This window comes from Alosa pseudoharengus, unplaced genomic scaffold (assembly GCF_046254945.1).
Source record: "Alosa pseudoharengus isolate Yale_2024_CS ecotype anadromous, Long Island Sound unplaced genomic scaffold, YU_APseudo_1.1 YU_APseudo_1.1_scf_8, whole genome shotgun sequence".
Lineage (NCBI taxonomy): Eukaryota > Metazoa > Chordata > Actinopteri > Clupeiformes > Clupeidae > Alosa > Alosa pseudoharengus.
Window position 1 is genome coordinate 26277723 of NW_027468870.1, and position 22086 is coordinate 26299808.

The window sequence follows — 22086 nt, forward strand, 5'->3', positions numbered from 1 at the left end:
GCTTTGGAACGCAGGGAACTTCTTGCTGGGCTGGCATTTTGTGCTGCCTATTGCTGGCCTGTTCTTATGTGGGGAGTTTGTATGTGTGGCGGAGCACTTTACCAAGGTAGTTGAACATCTGAGCTAGTAGCTGTTTGTCAGAGACCTGTTTGTCAGAGACCTGTTAAGTCAGATGTTGCTAAGTCAACAATAAACCAATCACACAGCGTGTTGCAGTGTCAGTGCTACTTTGTTGATACAATAAGACTTTATTTAATCTCACACCGGGGACAACAGCCAGGGAAGATGGATCCAGCAATAATAAGGATAAATAGCAGAAATAGTAAACAATATAAGAATTTAAAATAAATTGTTGAAAAGAATACAATAGTGCACACAGAGCCTAAATAACAACATGTTAGCCTATACAGTATTTCCTTTAGCTTGAGCTAACTGGATTTTGATTTGATTCAGCATTATGAATCCTGACCACAATATCAGGTCAAATATATGAATATAAGTTATTGTTAATGAAAGTTGACTTTTAATGACTGTTAATGTTTGTGTTCATTTTCACAGAGATCACCCCAGTGTGATTAGAAGGCGTTTTACAAGTGTGCTTGTTGTCTCCATTGCCTCACCATGTGTTGTGTGGGCATTCACAGAATGGATGAAGATATTGGTAAACTGGCCATCTTAAAACCTTCTAATTATGACGCCTACTTTGGGCAGGAGACATACTGTTTTATTAGCCTGGGTGTTCCCATGCTGCCTTGCGCGCGATTTGATTCACGCTGCTAAGGCAGCCTGGAGACCATGAAGCAAATTTTCGCCTGAGATAGGGGACCAATCACAGAACAAGGGGGAAAGCAAGACGATGATGAGCTATGCACAGACGCATTTGATAGACATCCGTGGCACCCAATAAACGGATCTGGGCATTTTTTTCAAATACGAGAAAATGAACGTTTGGTTTCCAGACCACGTCTCATTGAGAAGTGGTGGCGCTAGCCAGGCTACTGTTTTATAGTTGTCTGTCTGTGAGTGGTTCCATCCATTACGACACAGTGTATGCGTGATACATCCCAACCAGGAAACGTACCTGGCATACTTATCTAGGGCTCGATGAACAGATTAGGTACTCAAGGTCATGGGGTCAAAGATTAAATAGAATATTGTTCAAACACAGTTTGATCAATATCTCCTCCAAATGTTCAGGGATTTTGGCCCACTTTCACAAAGTTACTAAGCCCAATGCTACATCACATGATTTTGTGCTGGAGCCATGGGGTCAAAGGTCAAGTTCAGGTTCTTTCCAGGGCATGCAAAGTTATGGCAGGCTGAGGACATAGAGATCCCCGCTTTAAGTTGAATTTGTTTACTGTGTGTTTGTTTTTCTTTCAACTTTAACATGATTCAAAAGAGTGAAACAGCCTATTTACATATTTCCATTTTTCTCAGTCAGATGTCCCTCTGATACCATTATTTGGGATCCGGCTGGAAGGAGTTGTAGCTGCTGGCATATTGCCTTTGTTGCTTACTATGGTACAGTTCTTACATATAGTAGTAATATGCCTTGTATGAGTAAAGTAAGTAATCTGTCACGGTCCATTGGGGTTATAAAAATTGAATTAGTTGTTTCCTTCTTTTATCTTGCAGATGCTATTTCTTGGTCCCTTGGTCCAGCTGGTAGTGGAAAGCCCAAAAGGAATTCTTTTTGAGATTAAGATGAGATGTAGTGAGTGTTACTGTTATGTTTTTGCCATGTACATTTTGTTTTCTATCTGAAGCATATTTATTCTTCTCATCTTTGTCTGTAGGCTACATTTGATTCCTTATGATCTCTACAGATCTCCGGTGCTTGTCTCTCTGTGTGAGAGACTTGAAATGGATGAGAAACCACATAGTGGCCCCTCTAACAGAAGAGTTGGTGTTCCGTGCCTGCATGTTGCCTGTGCTTGTGCCTTGCACTGGGCCCACTGCTGCCATTTTTATTTGCCCATTGTTTTTTGGTGTGGGTATGTATGTCAAAGTAATTTATTTGTATAGCAGATTTTAAACAACAGATGTTTTACCAAAACCACATTCTCATTAAATTGGGCCTATGTTTATATGAAAAGCAGTATTATTTCTCATATTTTACAGTGTTGTATTCCTTTTTGTTTCCCCATGACTGTTTTTGGTCCCTTTCAGCCCTCAAAATAAATTCAGATCAATAACTATGTTTAGATGCACACCTTTTTCCTGTTTCAATTGGAATAATGATAATATTCTGATTGCGTATGAGTCCTGTAAACTCCTAAACCCAATTGGCATAACCAGATTAAGATCATATTCGGATTACTAAAATATTGGGGCTTACACATTAGTCAGAAACAGAGTATATGCCCCTTTTGAATTATTAATTTACGTCTGTGCATGCTTATGCAAGGAATTTAGGTAGCTTGGTCAATTGCTCGGATAACTCCACTTTTAGAGGACTGAGTTTGGTTTCTATAAAAAGGATATGTGAAAACACCCAGAAGCATTGGATGAAGTGCTGTGATGTGTTCACATGGTAATAACCTTATTGGCCTGAGGGTGGCGCTTGTGTTCCATTCTTTCAATTTATCTTTGGGGCTTTCAGCATGTTTACAAGTTGGAACAGATCAGACCAAATGAACATGCTACCATGCATTAAGTGCTTTTTCATTGTCATGTGATTTTCCCATGGTCTTCTCATCTGCATTTATTTCTTTCTATCTGTGTGTCATTTTTTGTGCATCGTGTCATACAGCCCATTTTCACCACATCACTGAACAGCTGCGTTCTGGATGTGACACTTGGGGTGACATCTTAATTACTGCAGGTAACCACCACTTGCAAGTGTGGCTACCTGTTGACTTGTGAAAGTGTAAGTCTAAAGGTATTTGACCAGGTTTCTGCAACTGCATGGGTTTCCCAGAGTTCGGAAGGGCCCTGAAGCACCCCCTGCGCCCTGTGCTCCTGTTCTGTTACCAGCTGGGGGTTGCACTCTTCCTGCTTTGCCTCCTCCCCCTGACTGACCCTTTCTTCTATGGCGTGACACCCATCTGCACATTATTCCTTAATCCCCGGGCCTTCTGCTCCTGACAAACATGAATGAAAGTAAAGTATGACTGGATTTGAGAGAATGAGATGTGAACTGTCCAGAAGATAAAACAGTCGATTAGTTACCTGATGGTTTTACCACCAGGTCATCAATAATCCATGTACAGGAAAGTACAAAAACACATTGGTACTTTTGTAGCCTATTTTGGTATGGTTGAGCAGTTACAAACATTTTTCTCTACCTAGGCAGCCCATTTCAATAGATGCAAGTCAAATTACAACTAGAAATGTCATTGAATTTGTTAAATGTAGTCAGGGTGATGATGAAAGTACTTTTCTATCTTCATTTTACAAACAGAATAGTTATCTATTGGATGTTGACAGATACTGGCCTGTATCCCTCATATGACTTTTCAGTTAACAGTTATGTCTCTCTTCCTTCCAAATAATAAGTTCACCATGAATCCAATTACAAATATATAATGTATATAAATAAAACTATGTGTTATTCATGAAGTTGAAAGATGCTTTCTTTAAATGTTTTTTAGTTTTTTTGTCCACGCCTGTGAATGATGACCATGATATACAGAATCTCAGTTGTGATTCACGAACTTTCCTAGCATAAAAAACAATTCAGCTATGTTTTCTGTATTGAAATATTTTGCATGGGAGGTAATCAGTCCCACCTATCCTGATGATTAGTTAATGTCTTGCCTGACATTTACTGAAAAATGCCAGGGAACCTGAGTTCATCAGAATCACGAATCCTGTACAGCAGGAAGTTCTGTAAAGATAAACTGATACACCTTTGACAGACCTTTTGACAGATCCCATCCGCCGTTTAAACTGAAGCAAATGTAACAACTGCAATAATCAACGCTGTTGTTGATATTCAAACCCTCCACAAAAATGCTTTAAGATTAAGCTGTCAAGATAGATTCTGAAGACTTCTCCCATGGTCCTCCAGTCCAGGTTGATGGGTTTATTTTGGAACAGAGGCTTTTGTTCCATTCCAAGAATTTGCCAACACCATAGTTTTGCTATTCTCTGATTCTTGCTATGTTTCAGTAAAGAACAGTGGTATTCAATTTGAATCACATTGATTCTAACAGGAATTTAATGTGCTGCATCTGTATCTGATCTCCCAATATCAAGTTGAACTTCTTTTCATGTCCACAGAAAATATAAAAAAGAGTGAACATTTATAAAGACTTGAGCACATGAAACAAAAACATTTCCTCACAATATATATATAAAAATAATGTCTTTTGCAATTTGGAACAGTACACCACAATGTACAAAGAGCCTCATACATGCCTGGTTTTGCCAGGTACATGTTTTTCTTGATAGAGAGGAATGTTATACTTAATGAAGATATTGTTTCAGCCCTCTCCCTGGGTGTCAGGCATGTGCTGTGCAGCTGTCAGTGGCAAGCCCGGTGGTGCCAAGGCCCCTCACTGAACCGGTGCTCATCAGAAATGATGATGTGGCAAAAAAACAGACCAAAGACAAACAGATAAAAAAACGGAGCTCTTCTCTCACCGGAGTTGAGGACACACCGAGAAATGGGCATGAGTGGTTTGAGGAAGCGAAAAACCTTTTAAGCTGGTGTCGCCTTTTTGTTGTGTGTGTATATGTATATGTGTGTGTGTGTGTGTGTGTGTGTGTGTGTGTGTGTGTGTGTGTGTGTGTGTGTGTGTGTGTGTGTGTGCACGCGCACGACCTGAGAATGCCTCCATCTCCATGAGCTTTGGCAAACAGCAGCTCCTGCGCCGGGCCCAGAGGCCAGGAGAGTGTAATTCCAGAGTCCTCTGGAGGCTCTCTGGAAACTACTAAATTCAGCGTATCTCGAACTCGGAGCCGTGTCACGGGAGCTGTGGTGGGGGACGCGGGCTGCTCTGCTGCACGAAGTTTATTACCATCTCACTCCGTGTGCATTTGCCCCTGGACTGATCCACACTGACCCACTCCTACAGGGAGTTGAGACTTGATGCAGAGAGTCGCAGTCTCCTGGCTATATTATACGCCTACGTCTATTGACAGAAAGAGATTATTTAAACTGAAAACACACATCATCACGTCGATTGCATATTTAGATAAACAAGGGCTATAGCTTTTGCAAAAACAAATGGGACTTTAGAGCACTGCTGGGGTGTCTGATATCAGGCGTATGTGCCTTGTTTGTTCTCCTCAACCACACTAGACCCCGTACAGCTAGATCCATACCATGATGAAAAGATTACTCAGGAGCTTGGTTCCAAGATTTCGGACTTTCCTGGAGTGCAGGGGGACGTTGAAGCTTTCATGAGACATTTCTCTTTTCTGGACCTTTGCCGGCCAGTAATGTATTCCTCATTCCAGTCATGCTATACACATGCCATTTTATTGTACTCATGTGGATATGTCATTTCTTTGCAGTTCACACCGAATGGCAGTCTGTCGATATGTGCGAAATATGAAATATGAAAACTCCATACTTCATACAATGAAACTTTTTATGTGGACAGAGTTGGTTTTACGATTACTATCAACTTTTTTTATGTACATTTACTGAAGAGGAGTCTGCTTCCCAAGTAACATATAGTCAGTGCACCACAGAGCAGCTATCTATGAGTCTTTGCCACCCACTTGGTCTTAATTAAAGGCATTTTTCTCCCCTTTGGACAACAATGAGTTGGGAGTTGCTGATGCACTCCCACCATATCATCCCTGCTGCCGCCTTTGATGATAAACCAGCTACAGAGTAGTCTTCAGATTAGATACCATGCAGTGCCGCATGTTGCAGCTTTCTTCTGCTATGAAGTGCAAGGCGAATCTTAACTCAAAAATGCTGCTAGAAGTTTCCATCGGGATAGATCAAGGGTCAACATCTGCTTGAATGGATCTGGCTGAAAGTAATTAGCCCTCGGCTATACCAAAAGTCATGGACTCATGGAAATACTGAGGGAGATTGGGCACCATCAGTACTTGACATCATTGCTCCCACTGTATCCCCAAAATGTAACTCCCCTGAGCCCCCCATTCACTGCCTCCTTTTATTTCCAGACCCCATAAATGTGAGAGATCTTATCATCCTTTATTTCACTCATTTCTTGGTATGGAATGTATTCACAGTGAAATCATTACTCATGGGTGTGATTTGTTTATCACTGTCACTGAGCACTCTGAACAAGGCCCACAGAGGAATGGTAAATCTTAGTTCATTTTAAACTACCCATTTGAAATATTACATAATATCATTTCACCCTTCTAAATGTAGGAGTTGTTGTCAACGCTTGTCGGATTGCCAAACAGTCTCTCATTCCCCCAGACCTCTATCCTCCATCCTCTCCTCGGATGAGTGGATTTTATTGGAGGTTTGGGGGATGATTAGATATGTTTGTGTATGTCTGATCTGGTAGCTGTATATGCTCTTGCTTGTGTTGACAGACCCCAGCGTTGATTAAGGTAGTGCTATGCATAACATCCAGAACACCCCTCTAGAACATTCTGCAGGGACCTCCAGGGGGTGCAGAGAAATAAACAAAGAGCAGAGCCAGAAAAATTCCACCACATTCTCAAGTGGAAATATTCTCTGGCTTCGAGGATAAGGAGAGTTGTTGAGTCTAATGACTGTATGACCGTCTCTTGGATTTCCTTTTGGTAAGAGGATGTGAGTGTTGTTACAACTTTTTTTTCTTTTTACAAGCATTTCCTGAGCTTTCAAATGTAGTCTACATAATCCCAAATCACTCGCTTTAGTTGGTGAGGTTATTACCCTATGTACACAAAATGAAACTCCCTCTCAATGATAAATATTGTTGGTTTATGAAAGCACTCTTGTTGAATACTATACTTCAAATCTTTTTTTTCAGTATAACAGCACTTGGGATGAAAGAACCACAGTTTATAAATCCAGTGCTGGCCACATCTCATATGTCTCTGTACTTAACGTTGTGTAAGACACTGGTAGCCACTGGTGACGTATGACACGACACTTTAACTAATTACAGTGTTTTGGAGCTTTATTGTGTGGAGACTCTATTTTATTTGAGCTTTTCTTCTGACCATGACCCAAACTCCAACATTGGTGGAATAAATCACCAGAATTCGGCCAAATCTCGTGTGCAGACAAATTAATCTGGTGTCCATATTTCAACAAGGTATTTGTTGTGAAGAGCAAAAAGAAAAAAAGAAAGAAAGAAAATGAGACCTAACATTATCCCTGCGGGAGCATTGCAAAGAGCTCTTTGGTCAGTAGGCAGGGAAGAAAAGGAAAGAAACTGTGGATAATTGAGCAGCACTCTCGGCTAAGAAGATGAAAAATCTATGGGAATGTGGGTATTTGGAATTAGTTAGCCGCACGGCTCTCTGGCTAATAGCTTCAGCATGTCTAATGACTCACACACAGTGGCCAGTGCCTTCTGCACGGGGGCCCGTGCGAGGCAGAGGGAGAGGGAGGGAGAGAGAGGAGAGGACAGGGTCGGGAGAGTGGCGCGCTGCTGGCACTTCCAACTGATAAACAAACGGTGTAACCTATTACATCTGTATAAATACTGTAAAATTAGACCAGAGTTTAGTCCTTGTTTCACAAAAACAAAACAAAAAATCCTAACTTTAGCCAAGTCGTTCAAGCTTCAGTCAGTGTCAGCAATTTAGTGGGTTACAGGTGACAGATTACTTTGATTAGGTTTGTTTAAACCATGTCTATCAATGACAAGGCTTTTGCTAAGGAGGCATATCTATATAATTGAGTATAGGGAAAAACAATATCCACTAAATCATTCCGTGGACTTCAAATGGGTATGGTTTGAATTAACCTTGGTCCCTCAGCTGGTGGTCGAAATACTTCAGACGGTGAAAATTGTGTGTGGACAGACGTGTGGTATTGCAGCACAGGTGAGGATTTATAACATAACGAAGCAAGCTGTTTCAAGGTGCTCGGTGAAGGTCGCAATCTAGTGGAATTTCAGATTAGGTTTTAAAAACATCCCTTCACTACATCAGATGAGCTTTTCACAGCCTACTCCAAAGCAAAAGGGTAACATCACGCAGAGAGGAAACATCCTTCATAGTAGGCTATCTACTTATGGGTCCACAGAGACCATTTCAAACGCTGGCTTAAACAAACAGGGAAAGCTTGCAACTAAGAGCAGCAGAGCTGTTTGAGAAAGAATGGCATTTTCCTCCTTTACTTTCCCCAAATACAGTAAAACTAGTACATGAAGTACTAAGGCCAGCATACTATCCAGGGATGGAATGAGAGAAAATATGAAACGCCTGGTCTATGATGTTAGACATTACACTTTCTCTTCAACCATGGAGGAAAAGTCATTTTTCTCCCATCCCCAAGGCTTGCCATACATGCTGTTACTTCAGCACGTAGAGTGAAAAAAGGCCGGCATATGTGCAATCCCCCCAACAACCCCCCACCTCCCCTCAAAAAAGTGCCCAGGTCCATAGAGAGATGGAGCACATGCTATGTGCATCAGTTCTAATGAGGGCAACATATGCTATAGACATTAGCCAAAAGAAGGGCAGAAGTAATAAAGAAACTGCTCTGAGAGGCCATCCCAGACTCTTCAGTACCTGGCCTGACCGCCAGAGTGAGAGAGTTTATAGATCAAGGTTCCAGGCGACCTGATTGAAAAGCCAGGCCGTGGTAGCAGAGGTGAAGAGAAAGAGAGCGATTAGGGAGGGAGAGAAGGAAATTTTAGCCCTCTGTCTGCAGTTAGAAACTAGAGGAGGGAAAAAAGTTTGATCTAAATGGATTTTTGGTTTTCACTTCTGGCACAGGGGCAAATTGATGATAGTCAGGAGTCTGCTCGATCATAGCAAAGACTCAGGCCATTGGTCCCTCTGTTCTCTCTGCAAAAAGAGGAAGCAGAACAGAATGCATTGGGGAATGACTTAAAAAAAAACATATTTAATCACTTTAGAGTGGCATTTCACCTCAGATTATTAGTTATTTAGTGTTTTCTATAATGGGTGATTTTTAAAATGAGCATTGTACACCATGAAAATAATTATTATGAACTTTAAGACATCACAATTTGAAAAGCTAACAACAATATGCAGAAGCACAAATCAAACCATCAAGCAAGGCTCCTGGCACGTTTGCGTCTCTGCTTGCAGAAAAAGAGACAGCGGGAGCATTTGTGAGGGTAAAAAGGTTGAGCTAGGTCAGGGAGGTTACCAAGAAGCCCTATTAAATCAAACTGTGGATGACTTTAAAAACATTCCACTCACAGGGACACAGGATGTTGATATTTCCATCCACACCCCTAAAAATTAACAACTTAGTTTCCTATAGCATTCTTCATGAGATTCCCATGGGGCACCGAGCTACGCATGGCTTGAAAGAGGCATGAGTTCAGGGTTGGGGTCTATTTGTGTGAGGAGGAGGTCAAGGGCAGCTTGAGTAAAACAAAGTGACACTTCCATTAATAAACCAACTTTTAGTAAAATCTAAGACAAACAGCATATTTTCCTCTGAATTACCGTCATACCATGCTCTTTATAATATCAAAAAGTCAGAATGATTTAGACAAGGAAACAAATAGAGCATGCCATTGGCAGTGGGGTAGTATGTGTGTTTGCCAAGGCAGCTGTGGGTGGAGGAACCATAACAGATGAGAGAGTGGACAGTGGGAGTACCATCTGATAACATCTCCAGAATCTGCATGCTTGGGCCAGCTTCAAAACACAAGAGTTTATTTGTCCAAATCTGCAGTTCACGGTGTGAGTTGATCAGATATCTGCATTTCCTTTGTAGACACCCCTTGGGGCTGCTTTGGAGCTTTACAGCCATTATTTAGTGCAGCTGAAAACACAATGATGTAATGCAGGTAGGCTATATAAGGCAGAGGAGGCTATGCAACATTGTCTGGACCAAAAGCTATTCTTCAGTGCAGAACCGTTAAACACTAGCCAGGATGCCAGCTTAATTTAGCTCCGCCCACAACATTTGAGGTTGCGAAGTTCGGGAACTTGTTCCGTTGTGGAGCAACTGTGCCCAAACCAGAGCGGTTCGGACTAGAACAACTCCTGAACGGGTTTGTTCAGAGCTGATAATGCAACTGTTTGACAGAGGACAGATAACATAACAAACTGTTCCAGCAAATCACTGATGAGGGAGGGAGGGGTAGGGAGTAGCGAGCTAGTGTTCTGTTTTGCTTGAACGTCAACAGAAGCGACATTAGATTAAAGAGCGCCTTTAACGTAATAATATTGAATTACAATGGGATCTTATGCAACCTTAAAGATTCTCTAAGTGATGCCGCGCGTTTTTAGGCTAAAACATTTTACGTCACTTACTGCAAACATCACCTAACCAACCGCTAGCTGTCTGTGTCCTGAATCACTGTAAAAAAACGCAATCTCTGTGGACAGCCCAGGCTCCAAAAACAATCTGGGTAAACCTAGCCCATGAAAACATAACAAACTGTTCCAGCATTCACAGACGAGCTGCGCATTTAGGAGAGTTTCAATTGTACGGGATCAGCACGAGAGGGAGGGGGAGGATGTAGCGAGCTAGCTCTTTGTTTTGTTTGAAAGTCAACAGAAGTGACGTTACCCAGCATCGCTTAGAGCTCCTTTAAATGTACATATGTGCCAAGAAAGGAGTGATGCCCCTGGAGTGATTTTAAAGCTGCCTCCAGAGATGAGCACTATGATGGAGTGCTGTTGAGTATGCACTCTGACGACCATACCAATTACCCCTCTTGTCGCTATAAAATGAGAAATATGCTATGTCTGCCATTTTGAAAAGAAAGTTTGTGTGCTCTGTTAAACTAACCACACACATATAACTATGACATCACCAGGAAGTCCAGGATGTCCTCTTGACAGTGTAGTAGGACTCAAATAGATGCCATGCTTGATTTATATGTCTTAGACTCATGTCCCTCACAGAGGACAAAAATGAATTGTTGGGTCTTCGGAGGCTAGACAATGTCCCTGTCTCTGAAAGGTTTCTTTCTTTCTTTACTTTTGCATTTGGCTGCATAAATACAAGTATGTCATAACTGCTGAAGAGGGTTGTCATCCAAATATATGTCATATCCAAATATCATCCAATATTTGTCATATCATCCAAACTTGACATGTTGAATGAGGAAGTCCTTCAGATGTTGTTGACATGATTAACAACGAATGGGATAACTAGTCTGATTCCCTGTGAATACAAATTTTCATATGTGTCTAAACAATGTGAGCATATTGCCTTCGTCATATGTCATTATAAGCACCAATTTTAGCATAACATATTAACATGATAATAATTAATAACTAGAAAAGCATTTCCTGAAGGAAATACAGTGCATGAAAATGCAAAAATATGATGAGTTCATATGGTTAAATTATTTGCTTGGTAGATAAGGTTTACTATAGTTGGAATGACTGAACAGTTAAATAGGTTGATAATTGAAATGGTTAAATTATTTAGGCAGATAGTTGACGATAACTAACAGTTGGAATGGCTCCAATGTTTGCTAGTAGTTATGCTAACTATGTTAAAGATAATAATGGTAACCAAGTAACTATGCTAACTAGCATGCTAACAATATTAAAATGTTAACTATGCTAACCATATGACTTAGCTAACCTAGCTAATAATTTTTATTAGTTATGATAACTATGCTAATTAACATGCTAACATGCTAATTATGTTAACCATGTGACTTAGCTAACTTCGCTTATCATTTTTAACAGTAATGCTAACTAGCATGCTAACATGCTAACATGCTAACATGCTAACCATGTGACTTAGCTAACTTAGCTAATCATTTTTAGCAGTTTTGCTAAAAAATGCTAACTAGCATGCTAACATGCTAGCATGCTAACTATGCTAACCATATGACTTAGCTAACTTAGCTAATCATTTTTAGCAGTTTTGCAAAAAATGCTAACTAGCATGCTAACATGTTAGCATGCTAACTATGCTAACCATGTGACTTAGCTAACTTAGCTAATCATTTTTAGCAGTTTTGCAAAAAATGCTAACTAGCATGCTAACATGTTAGCATGCTAACTATGCTAACCATGTGACTTAGCTAACTTAGCTAATCGTTTTTAACAGTTTTGCTAAAAATGCTAACTAGCATGCTAACTAGCATGCTAACATGCTAGCATGCTAACTATGCTAACCAAGTTACTTAGCTATCTTAGCTAACTAGCTACAGTGGGTAGGAGTCATAGTTGATGACAAGTAACAGTTACAATGGCTGAACAGATAAAAGTTCAGTAGTTTAAAGGGTTAAATTGTTTAACAGTGAAATATTGTAGTGAGGACTTTTATTTTGAAACAGTTTTTGGCAGAGGAAGCAGTTGAACAGGATGTGTAGTCTTAATAGGGCCAGTTTGTATGCTTAAAGCCTGAGACTGGCAGTTGATCCAGGTGGCCCGAACACCTGCCACAGGATTCTAATTGCTGTGATGTCATAAAGGGCAATTTTAAGTCAATGGGGAAATTTTGATAGTTTTTAATTAATAGTTTAAAAAGTATAAAAGTTACAAAGATGAAAAATACATAGCACTCTTATCCCAAGTAAGACCTACGTAACAAAGTTTGAATGAAGTTTCTACGTTAAACGGTTGAAGCTGCATTAAATGCGTTAGAAGAAGAAGAAGAATAAGAAGAAGCCTAGGAAGAACAGTACAGTGCATTTTCATGCACTGTAATAATTAATTAATATAATAATTAATGTAATATTACATAATGTTATGTAATAGGCTGTAACATATAGCCTGGCTAACGGCAAACCTGATCTCATTGAGATGGGGTCTGGGAACTACACATTCATTTTCTCGTATTTGAAACGTGGTTTATGAATGCCCAGAGCCGTTTATTGGGCGATACGAATGTCTATCAAATGCGGTGTGTCGTCATCGTCTTGCTGTCCCCCCTCCGTTCTGTGATTGGTTCCTTCGTTGAGGTGAAAACGAAGTCCATGGAATCCAGGCTGCCTATAGCAGCGTGAAAAAAATCGCGCATGTGAGGCAGCATGGGAAAACCCAGGCTATGTAACACATTACCTAAGAAGCTAATGTGGACATTTGCTTCTTAGAGTTATGCTCTTGTTAATATAAGATCACTTCCTGGGAACCCACTTTTATATCCTCCTCAAAGTTGGAATCTTGATATATGATATAATATTAATGATATGCAACTATGGGATGAAACTACACAGTGGAATGAAATGTTTTTATGAGGCTGATTTCAGATGTGAGGCGTGAAGCTGGTAATTTAAAATAAACTGGGTCTGGCAGGGGCGCCGCAAGGGGGGGGGGGGAGTTAGGACGATTCCAAGGGCCCTGCAATGACAGGAGGCCCTCATACATAATGACCAACATAATTGTTATGTGTGTGTGTGGGGGGGGGGGGGCTGCCATTATGTTCTTCCATAGACCCCAATATTTAGTGGTACTCCTGGGGTATAATGCTTTATGTCCAAAATACTGCATTTCTGCAGTAATGTGTTGTGCAATGTAATTTTTTTCATGTCCAAAGTACTGCATTCATGAACAGCAAGGAATTCCCTAAAATATAAAAAAAAACTAATTATACCTTAAGGTTCTGACGTGTTCCCCAAAAGCTATACCTTCGGTAAGTCATAAGTTTGTACTTTGCACTGTCATGCCCATTAAACAATCATGCATGCTCAAAACTGTGTGAACAACAATAATCTGCCAGAAATGTTGATTTACCCTCTTAAAGCATTAAGGTAGTGAAGGTCTACATAGGAAAGAAGACTCTGAGGAGATAGTTTGGGAAAGACATAGAAGAGTAAAAAAAAACATTACAGTCTTCTTAACACGTTAAGAAACAACGTCATCGGAAAACCTGACCTTGATAGTTGTGGGTTGGGGAGAGGGTTTACAGACTTGAATACTTAGAAACAGTAGGACACACAAAACAATGTAGACACACTTTGGGGCTGCTTTGAGCCTTTAGAGACATTGTTTAGTGCAGCTGCTGCAAACATGATGATGTAATGCAGGTAGAGAGGGGCATATCCGATCCGAAAGGTAGCTATCCAATAGTGCAGAACCAAGTAGCCTACATATTTTTGCAATGGGATCAGTCTGCCACAAGGCACGGTACTCAACATCCCTTTGAAAGAATTTCTGGCCTGTTTTATTAACTGCCATAAACACTGTTTCACAAGCGACCAAAAATAGAATTATAGATCACTGCTACAATAGAGGTGTTGTTTATGGAGCATTACTTGTGTTGCACTTAAGTAAATCTGCTGCTGCTTATCACAAGAATAGAGCAGTCAGCCGTTTTTCTCGTTAAGAACAATAGCCAGAGTGGCAGAGACATTACTCAAGCCTCTCCCTGCCAAAGTTCAATTCCAGTTGGAAAGTTGGGACAGAGGCTGAGTCACAGGCTAGAGTAATGTCTATCGAAAATAACTGTATTCTGGGAAGCCGCATGCTATACCCCTTCTTCCTCCCCCTCTATATCAGCCATACCTAACCCTGACTAGACTAGGTCAATAAAAGGTTACTAAAAAGTGTGAGTGATAGTCTTCTGTAGTCATTTTGCTTGTCAGTCACTCTTTGTGTTGCGTGTCTTTGTGGAAAATGGCAGTCACAGGAGACTGGCTGGATCCATACTCCAAAGTCAAGAGGTATTCAAGGAAACGGAGTGTTATATAACACCTCTCCCCTCATTCGGTTCTGTGTGATACCTTCTCTGAATGCTTCTTTGTGTGCCCCCTCCCCCATAGCCATTTTTGGTTACAATTTACATTTCGATATCTGCCATAATAAAAGCAAATCTTTCTACACAGCTGAAATCATGGCATGAGAAACACAGAACATGAGATGTTTTTTGTCCATCGAGGAAGTTAGGTTTGCCGAGTTTGAAAAGTTTGCTGTTTTGGCACTTAATATGAAACAAAAACTCAATTCCCATGCTCTCCCTTGTGTTGTCTCCCGGCCTGGTAACTGTCTTGAGTTGGACACATATTTGACAAGATCACTGTCTAGATCACACTTTATCCTGATTCGTTGGATTTTACTATAGAAGGCAATAGCCTTCATTCCCCACATCACAGATCACGCTCTTCCCTCAGTGCAATATTGTTTTCATCCAGTGGAAAAAAAAACCCAGCAGACACCCAGACACACACACCAGATTAAAATTTGTGACCACTTTTGCTTCATAGTCCATAGTTATCAAGGGTTGGGTACATTGGGTACATTTAAGTAATTACTGAAACGTCTTGCCGAAACCTCTCTCTGTGTTAAAATTCCTTTCACTTTATGGACTAGTCATTTATTTATTTCGTCATGTTTTCCCTCTGGCTAACTGAAATGAGTTCTCCTCAAGGATGAAGGGCATCAACTCTCTACAGCTACAAACCAATCCTTTTGCTTCATCTCACCATTGTCTGTGACATGGCTTTCTGTACCAATAGCTGATTTAAGGTATGCATGATCAACTGGCTGAAGTTTAAAATGGGGTTTTACATGGTCGGGGGAAATATTTTCCACAAAGAATTTCCATGTCTACATATATTAATAATTCTTTCCATGCAAACCATCAAAACTGTTACTTAATCTCAATGGTGTCAATGCCAATCATGTGCTCCCATCAAAACTGTACCTCATTGTGGAAAACCTGATTCAGTCTGTGGAAAGATGCTAATTCAAACAGGGTTACATGACAGATGTGGCCGCAGTGTGGTCTTGTGTCAACATCTGGGAGACAAAAAAAAAAAACCTTTCCCTGGAGGAGCCGATATACTATGTCCTCGGAGGATGAACATGCACACACACTCATAAAGAAGATTTGTTGCCACTTTTGTTTCTTCAAACGGTCAGTGTTGCCATTATCAGCTCAGCTGCAGAGCCAAACTTCAAACGGCATAAATACATCCCCATATGTGTTAAATATCGTAATAGAGATGCGTGTTTAATGTACCCTACATGATAGTTATGGTTGACAGATCCTTTCAGCTGCATTGGTGATAGTGCAGGCTGCAGAGCCATAGGATCTGTGTCTGTACGAGATTTGCTATTGTTTAAATTGGAAGAGGGTAGGTGCTGTTTTAAACAAGATACTTTGGGGGGCCTTACCAGGAATGCTTACTGCTGAGAGAGAGAGAGGGAGAGAGAGATAGAGGAAGAGAGAAGGAAGAGGAGAGAGGAAGAACAACCCTACCCGAAGGTTGTTTTTGATTTACAGACTATGAAAGAACAAAAGCAGCTATTGCCTCGACATTCTGACAGTTGGGCAGCCTAGTCTACTGGTTTCTGGCATAGACACGTTTCCGGACTTACAAGCCACAGTCACAGAAAATAATGTAGGGTCAGGTGTGCTTTAAACATCAAGCCTCAGCTTAAAACATTCAGAGTAAATACAGAGATTGCTACACCATATACAATTCTATATCCTCTCAGCTGGAATATGTGGAATCAAAATGTAGTCCACATTGTAGCAGGAGTGTAGAATGTATGGATTTCACTTAAAAAAATCCTTGAAAATAGGGTAGAAAGACCAAGGTAAAAACTGCTCTGTTATTTTTGCCTCAGCTTCAGTTTCTTGTCTGACTGACCAAACCAGGTTATGGGGCCAGATTTATTGTGCTTAGCGTGATCCTTAATTATACTGCTTCCGGTCCAGACTGTCTGATAACCAATACCTCTCCTCCAGCAGTATCTCTTACAGTGTCCAATTACATTTTCGCCTGTCAGTTTGAAATCCAAACCACATATTTCTCTCAGTCTTTTTCCATGGCAGGCACCAGACTGTTTTTATTACTCTTGATTTCCCTGTATCCCTGTATCCAAGCTGCCTTTGTTCTAAATGTATAAAACACATTTTCCTGAATGCAACTTCTCTCTCCCTCGGTTTTTGTGGGGGTGACTGTTACCTGGATTTTCTGCATTTTAGTTTTACACATGCATGAACACACACCCACCCACACTCACACAGACACACACACACACACACACATAGACACAGGCCCACACACTTTAGAGAAGAAATGCAGAAGACATATAGCACTGCTCTGGTGTTGGTGGTATAGATGCTGTTGGCGTGGCTTGGTGGCGTGGGGGAGGGCAGTCTTTGGCAGGGTCACAAGCTATTTCCTTAAATGGACTTATGAAAACCATACGGCACTGGGGAAACCACTGGCCCAGACACCCCCCCCCCCCCATCCTCCCCCCTTCCCCAAAAAACCTTGACTCGCACACTGTTATTACCCGCCCCCCTCTTCCAAAAACAAACGTCTGTGCCCTCCCTCTCTGTCTCCCTTTCTCCTCCGGAGGAGAACCAGAGGAAAGTTCCATCTCAGTGCAGCAGCAGTGCTGACGGCTGCAGGGAGGATTGGTCGCGGCTGTTAGACTACTTTGCTGAGGAGGAAGCTCCTGTCTCTCCAGAAGAAAAATCCAAAAGCTAGAAAGCCTAAAGGAGTGAGGAGAGCCGAGAGGACCAGCCAGGACATTTTGGCCATTCGGAAGGACGCTGTTATGGAAAAGAGGAGAATGCATTGTCCGGTGTGCCCCTGTCTGCTGCTGCTGGCACTGGTCAGTACCTGGTGCCCACTGGGGACTCAGAGCCAGGAGCTCCAGGAGCAGGATGCTATCTGCAATGACGAGGGCTGCTACGCCGTCTACTTCCAGCGCAAGACCTTCCGGGACTCCTGGCGGACCTGCAGGGAGAAAGGAGGCAACTTGGCCACGGTGAAGAAAACCGAGGAGGCCGAGCTGATCCACGAGCTGCTGTCGTCCACGGAGCGGCGTGGGCCGCGCGTCCGCATGCGCCTGTGGATCGGGCTCCAGCGGCAGCCGCGCCAGTGCTCTTCCACCAAGCCGCTGCGTGGCTTCACCTGGATCACGGGCGACCAGGACACCGAGTACACCAACTGGCAGCGCGAAGACCTGCCCAGCACCTGCGCGGCGCCCCGCTGCGTGGTCATGACGCACAACACCGCCGACAAGACCCGCAGCAACCGGGACAACTTCAAGTGGCTGGACGGCTCCTGCGCGCTGGCCGTGGACGGCTTCCTGTGCCGCTTCGCCTACCGCGGCATGTGCTCGGTGCTGGACCAGGAGGGCGGAGAACCGGCGCGCTACACCACGCCGTTCCACCTAATCAGCACCCTGCTGACCCACGTCCCATTCGGATCTATGGCCACACTGCCCTGCCCAGAGGGAACTAAGGAAGACCAGTCCGTCCTGTGCATGCTAAAGGAGGACGGCACCGTGGGCTGGTCAAGGGATGCGCCACTTTGCTCGGACGGCCCCAAGAACTGGTGCGAGGTGGAGAATGGAGGCTGCGCGCACCTTTGCCTGAACACGGAAGACCACTACTACTGCGCATGCTCCGCCGGGTACGAGCTGGGGAAGGATAGCCAGAGCTGCCAGGCGATGGACGCTTGCCTTGGCAACCAGTGTGAGTTCCAGTGCGAGCTGACGGCCACCGGCCACCGCTGCACGTGCTCCAACGGCTACCTGCTGGCGCCCGACGGCAAGAGTTGCCTGGACATCGACGAGTGCGATCGGACTCCCTGCCCTCAGGTGTGCGTCAACGCGCCGGGCACCTTCGAGTGCCGCTGCCTGGACGGCTACCAGGCGGACGAGAACGGCGAGTGTGTTGATGTGGATGAGTGCAGGGAGGACAGCTGCGAGCAGGTGTGCGTAAACACACCTGGATCTTTCGAGTGCCAGTGTACCGACGGCTACACCAAGGTACCCGAGGATCCCGTCCGTTGCCAAGACATCGACGAGTGCCAAAACTCGGACAGCTGTCACCAAATATGCCGAAATTACATGGGAGGATTCGACTGCCACTGTGATGAGGGATACGAACTTGAGGATGACTATTACAGCTGCAGGCCATTGCCTGAGGATGCGGAAATGACGTCAACAATGATGCCCAGTGAGTCTCCAGCCAACACTATGGGCCCCGAGACGCCCGACCTCTCCTGGTCTCCCAGAATGCCTGACTGGTTGACTGACCCCACACCTTTGGAGTGGCTGACCGAGTTACCTAATCTCGAGTGGCTTCCCACTGACCTGGCATGGTTCACAGAGAACCCATCAGAGGAGCTCTCACCAACCCAGGCGCCACACGCCACACATCAGGAAATCCTCACTCCTTCCTTTGACTTTGAGGAGGCCCTATTGGACACACCTTCACAGGTGGCAGAGAGCGACTCCATTGACTCCTATGGGCCGCCAGACGACGTGTCGTCCAGGATAAGGGAAGATGTGGTTTTGGAGTCTGAGGAAGCAGGCGACGGAGCCAGGGCGTCTCTCTCCCCACCGCGAGACGCAGTGGAGCCTGCTGCAGGGGCGGAGCAACGGCCCGAGGGGGGGAAACGGAAGCACGACAAGAGCTGGCTGCTGGTGGCGCTCCTGGTGCCGCTGTGCGTCTTCATCGTGGTGATGCTGGCGCTGGGGATCGTGTACTGCACCAGCTGCGCCGTGGAGCCGCGCGGCAAAGGGACAACAGACTGCTACCGATGGTTCACCGCCTCGAAACCTGCAGAAGCAAGCACAGCCAAGTCACGGGCCTGAGCAGAGAATAGCCCAGAGAGAGAGAGAGAGAGAGAGAGAGAGAGAGAGAGAGAATGTGTTTGCACAGAAACAGTTCGATAAGATGGAGATGCAGGGTTTACACAAACAGTTTCACAAATGGGGCTTTGTTTTTTCCACTGACACTCTCACCTGAAAAAATCCTGTGGAAATCTGAGGAGAGGAAAAGGGTATGGCCCTGACTATCGTTCTTGTAGGCTATCTTTCTCATTAGTTTAATTAGAGAAAAGTACATTTGTGTGTCTGAAATGGGTTGAATTCTTTATTTTCTGTACAATGTACAGACGCCAAATCAGTGATTCTGCATCTCATTGGACAGACTATTGACAACAAAGCCCCCGTGTTTAGATGTAGTGGTTTAAATGGAAAAATAATGCAAAATTGACTGATTTATTGTGAAGTAAACTTTTGTAAGAATATCGCTTTGAAACAATACATTGTATGTGTATCTACATGTTGTTTATTTCTAAACCCTACCCTGCATCCTACCTACAAACAAAAATATCTACTGCAGAATAGTAGGTCTATCTTTCAAGAAGCGCCACAATGATCAATGATGTCTTCATGTCCAGAGAAAAGATATTAATTCAAACAAAAAAGCAAATGTGAGACCTTTATTTTTCTGATTCAGTCCTTCCAGGCCTTGAGAGTTCCATATGGAACTTGAAATGTGTATGGAGTATTGGCGCCCTCTATCAGCTATTGGGCTGTAATGCATGCAACAGTTATTTGGGTCAAGGGTATAAAGGTTTTAATAGTGAGTAAAACAAAATGGTCCTAGTCCTATACTTGTGTAAAAAATATCATGCTTCACACCCATAGCACTGAAACAAATTTTGTCATCAAAATCTTGTTGTGATTTAAAAAGAAATAACATTTGGTTAAAAAATGAAAACACACTTCTTTTGTTTTTCTTGTCAGTTTCTTAACAGGCAAGTGGAAAGAATTTTGTCACACCACACTGAATGTATGCAGTGATGTGAAGCAGTGAAGCATGACACTGAATGTTCCATCTGGAAAACTCTCTCAAAGAGTTCCATATATTTTTGAGATGAGAGGTTGACTTAAAGCTGGTGTAATTTATGCCTCTTTTTTGCTTTCAGTTGTTTTTTTGATAGAAACAAAACCAGAGAAAATATATAGTAACTTGATAATTTGGTACGGCAGACGTGTAAATACAATGGCAAGCACATCAAAGACCTCACTGATATCATGGTTTGGTTTGTAGGGTTTTATATGGGTGTGGGTCACCCGAGTTGACCTGAAATGCAAAAGTGAGCTTTAATGTAATTTCTCTTGGCATTTGCATGGTGATGAAACACTGCCATATATATTACTCAAACCATTCGTCTTGTTTAAGTTTTATTTGTGGTAATTTTGTTGTGGTCATATGTCTACTTCCGATGTTTCCTTTCTATACTCCAACAGCTGAATCTATTTAGTGCTCCCCGTGTTACTGCCAGCAGGGGGTTGCCATTTCATTATCAAAAGGAGTTGACATTTTTATGAGCTGGCTGGGTCAGGGAGCTGGCATGGCCTTCGGAGGCGTAACGCCGGCTGCCAGTAGACTCTACTGAGTCAGAGACTGACAACTCTCCGGAGTGATGTATCATACTTCACCATCATATTTGTGACGGATGGATTTACCTTTAAAGCAACATTATGCAACTATTTCGCCTTAATATAACAGCTTCAACATCAATTTGATTGTAAAATGACTCATAACAGAGAGAATTTCATCCCTGTCACCGCACTCCTGGAACTGTAGAAATGACCTTTTTCACTTTAGTGTCATTTATTTTACATGCAGAGCCACCGACAGACTTTCATGGAGCCCTGCAAAATTATGTTAAAGGAGTACCAATAAAGGTGATAAGTGAAGATAAGGTAAATAATAACTCTTGCTTAATGGGACTTTAATAATGATTCTTGCCCAAATGCAGAGGCATTGTTGGAGGGGAAATAATGGCCTATGGTTGCTGTTCTGTGAGAAAGCAGGATTCTCAAAGCAGGATAGTGGTCCACATGTGACACTTTTGGCCATAACATCTCATGAGCAAACAAGTATTTTAGGGCTTAAGGCTAAATTTTAAGGCTTTAGGCTATTTAGACATTGAAATATGCGGTGATGCCACACTCACAAACAACAAGAAGAATGACATCTCTCACAGTAATTTCCTGTGTATTAGCCGCATTGTGTATAAGCCGCAGTGTTTTACGGCTAATAGTTGGGAAATTATGGTAGCTGACGCGTGCATCATGCAGGCTAGGCCTTTCTACCAACAGATTTCACAATAAGGCAAAATCATTTACATACAGTAGGCATCATTTTTATTCTCTGCTTCTCTGAGGGCCACCATGTCACCTCAGGAATCTAGATCTAGCAGTCAAAAAAAGACAAGTAAAAGAAAGAAAATTAAAATAGCTTAGCCTACTCAATTGTGGAACTGACAGCAATGTTAGCAATATTATTAGTAGGCTTATGGTAGGCTACAATATCTT

At 42.7% G+C, this 22086-nt stretch overlaps 1 protein-coding gene across 1 annotated transcript; it reads left to right on the forward strand.

Moving 5' to 3' along the window:
* Window positions 1-17405: 17405 nt before the first annotated feature.
* Window positions 17406-19592, forward strand: cd248b (CD248 molecule, endosialin b). Its single transcript, XM_076274578.1, has one exon. It carries the CDS (start codon window positions 17515-17517, stop codon window positions 19564-19566), a length of 2052 nt encoding a protein of 683 aa, XP_076130693.1. The 5' UTR covers window positions 17406-17514; the 3' UTR covers window positions 19567-19592.
* The last annotated feature ends 2494 nt before the right edge of the window (window positions 19593-22086 follow it).

Coding starts and splice junctions, on each gene's coding strand:
- cd248b (XM_076274578.1), top strand. CDS start 17,515: ATGGAAAAGAGGAGAATGCATTGTCCGGTGTGCCCCTGTCTGCTGCTG.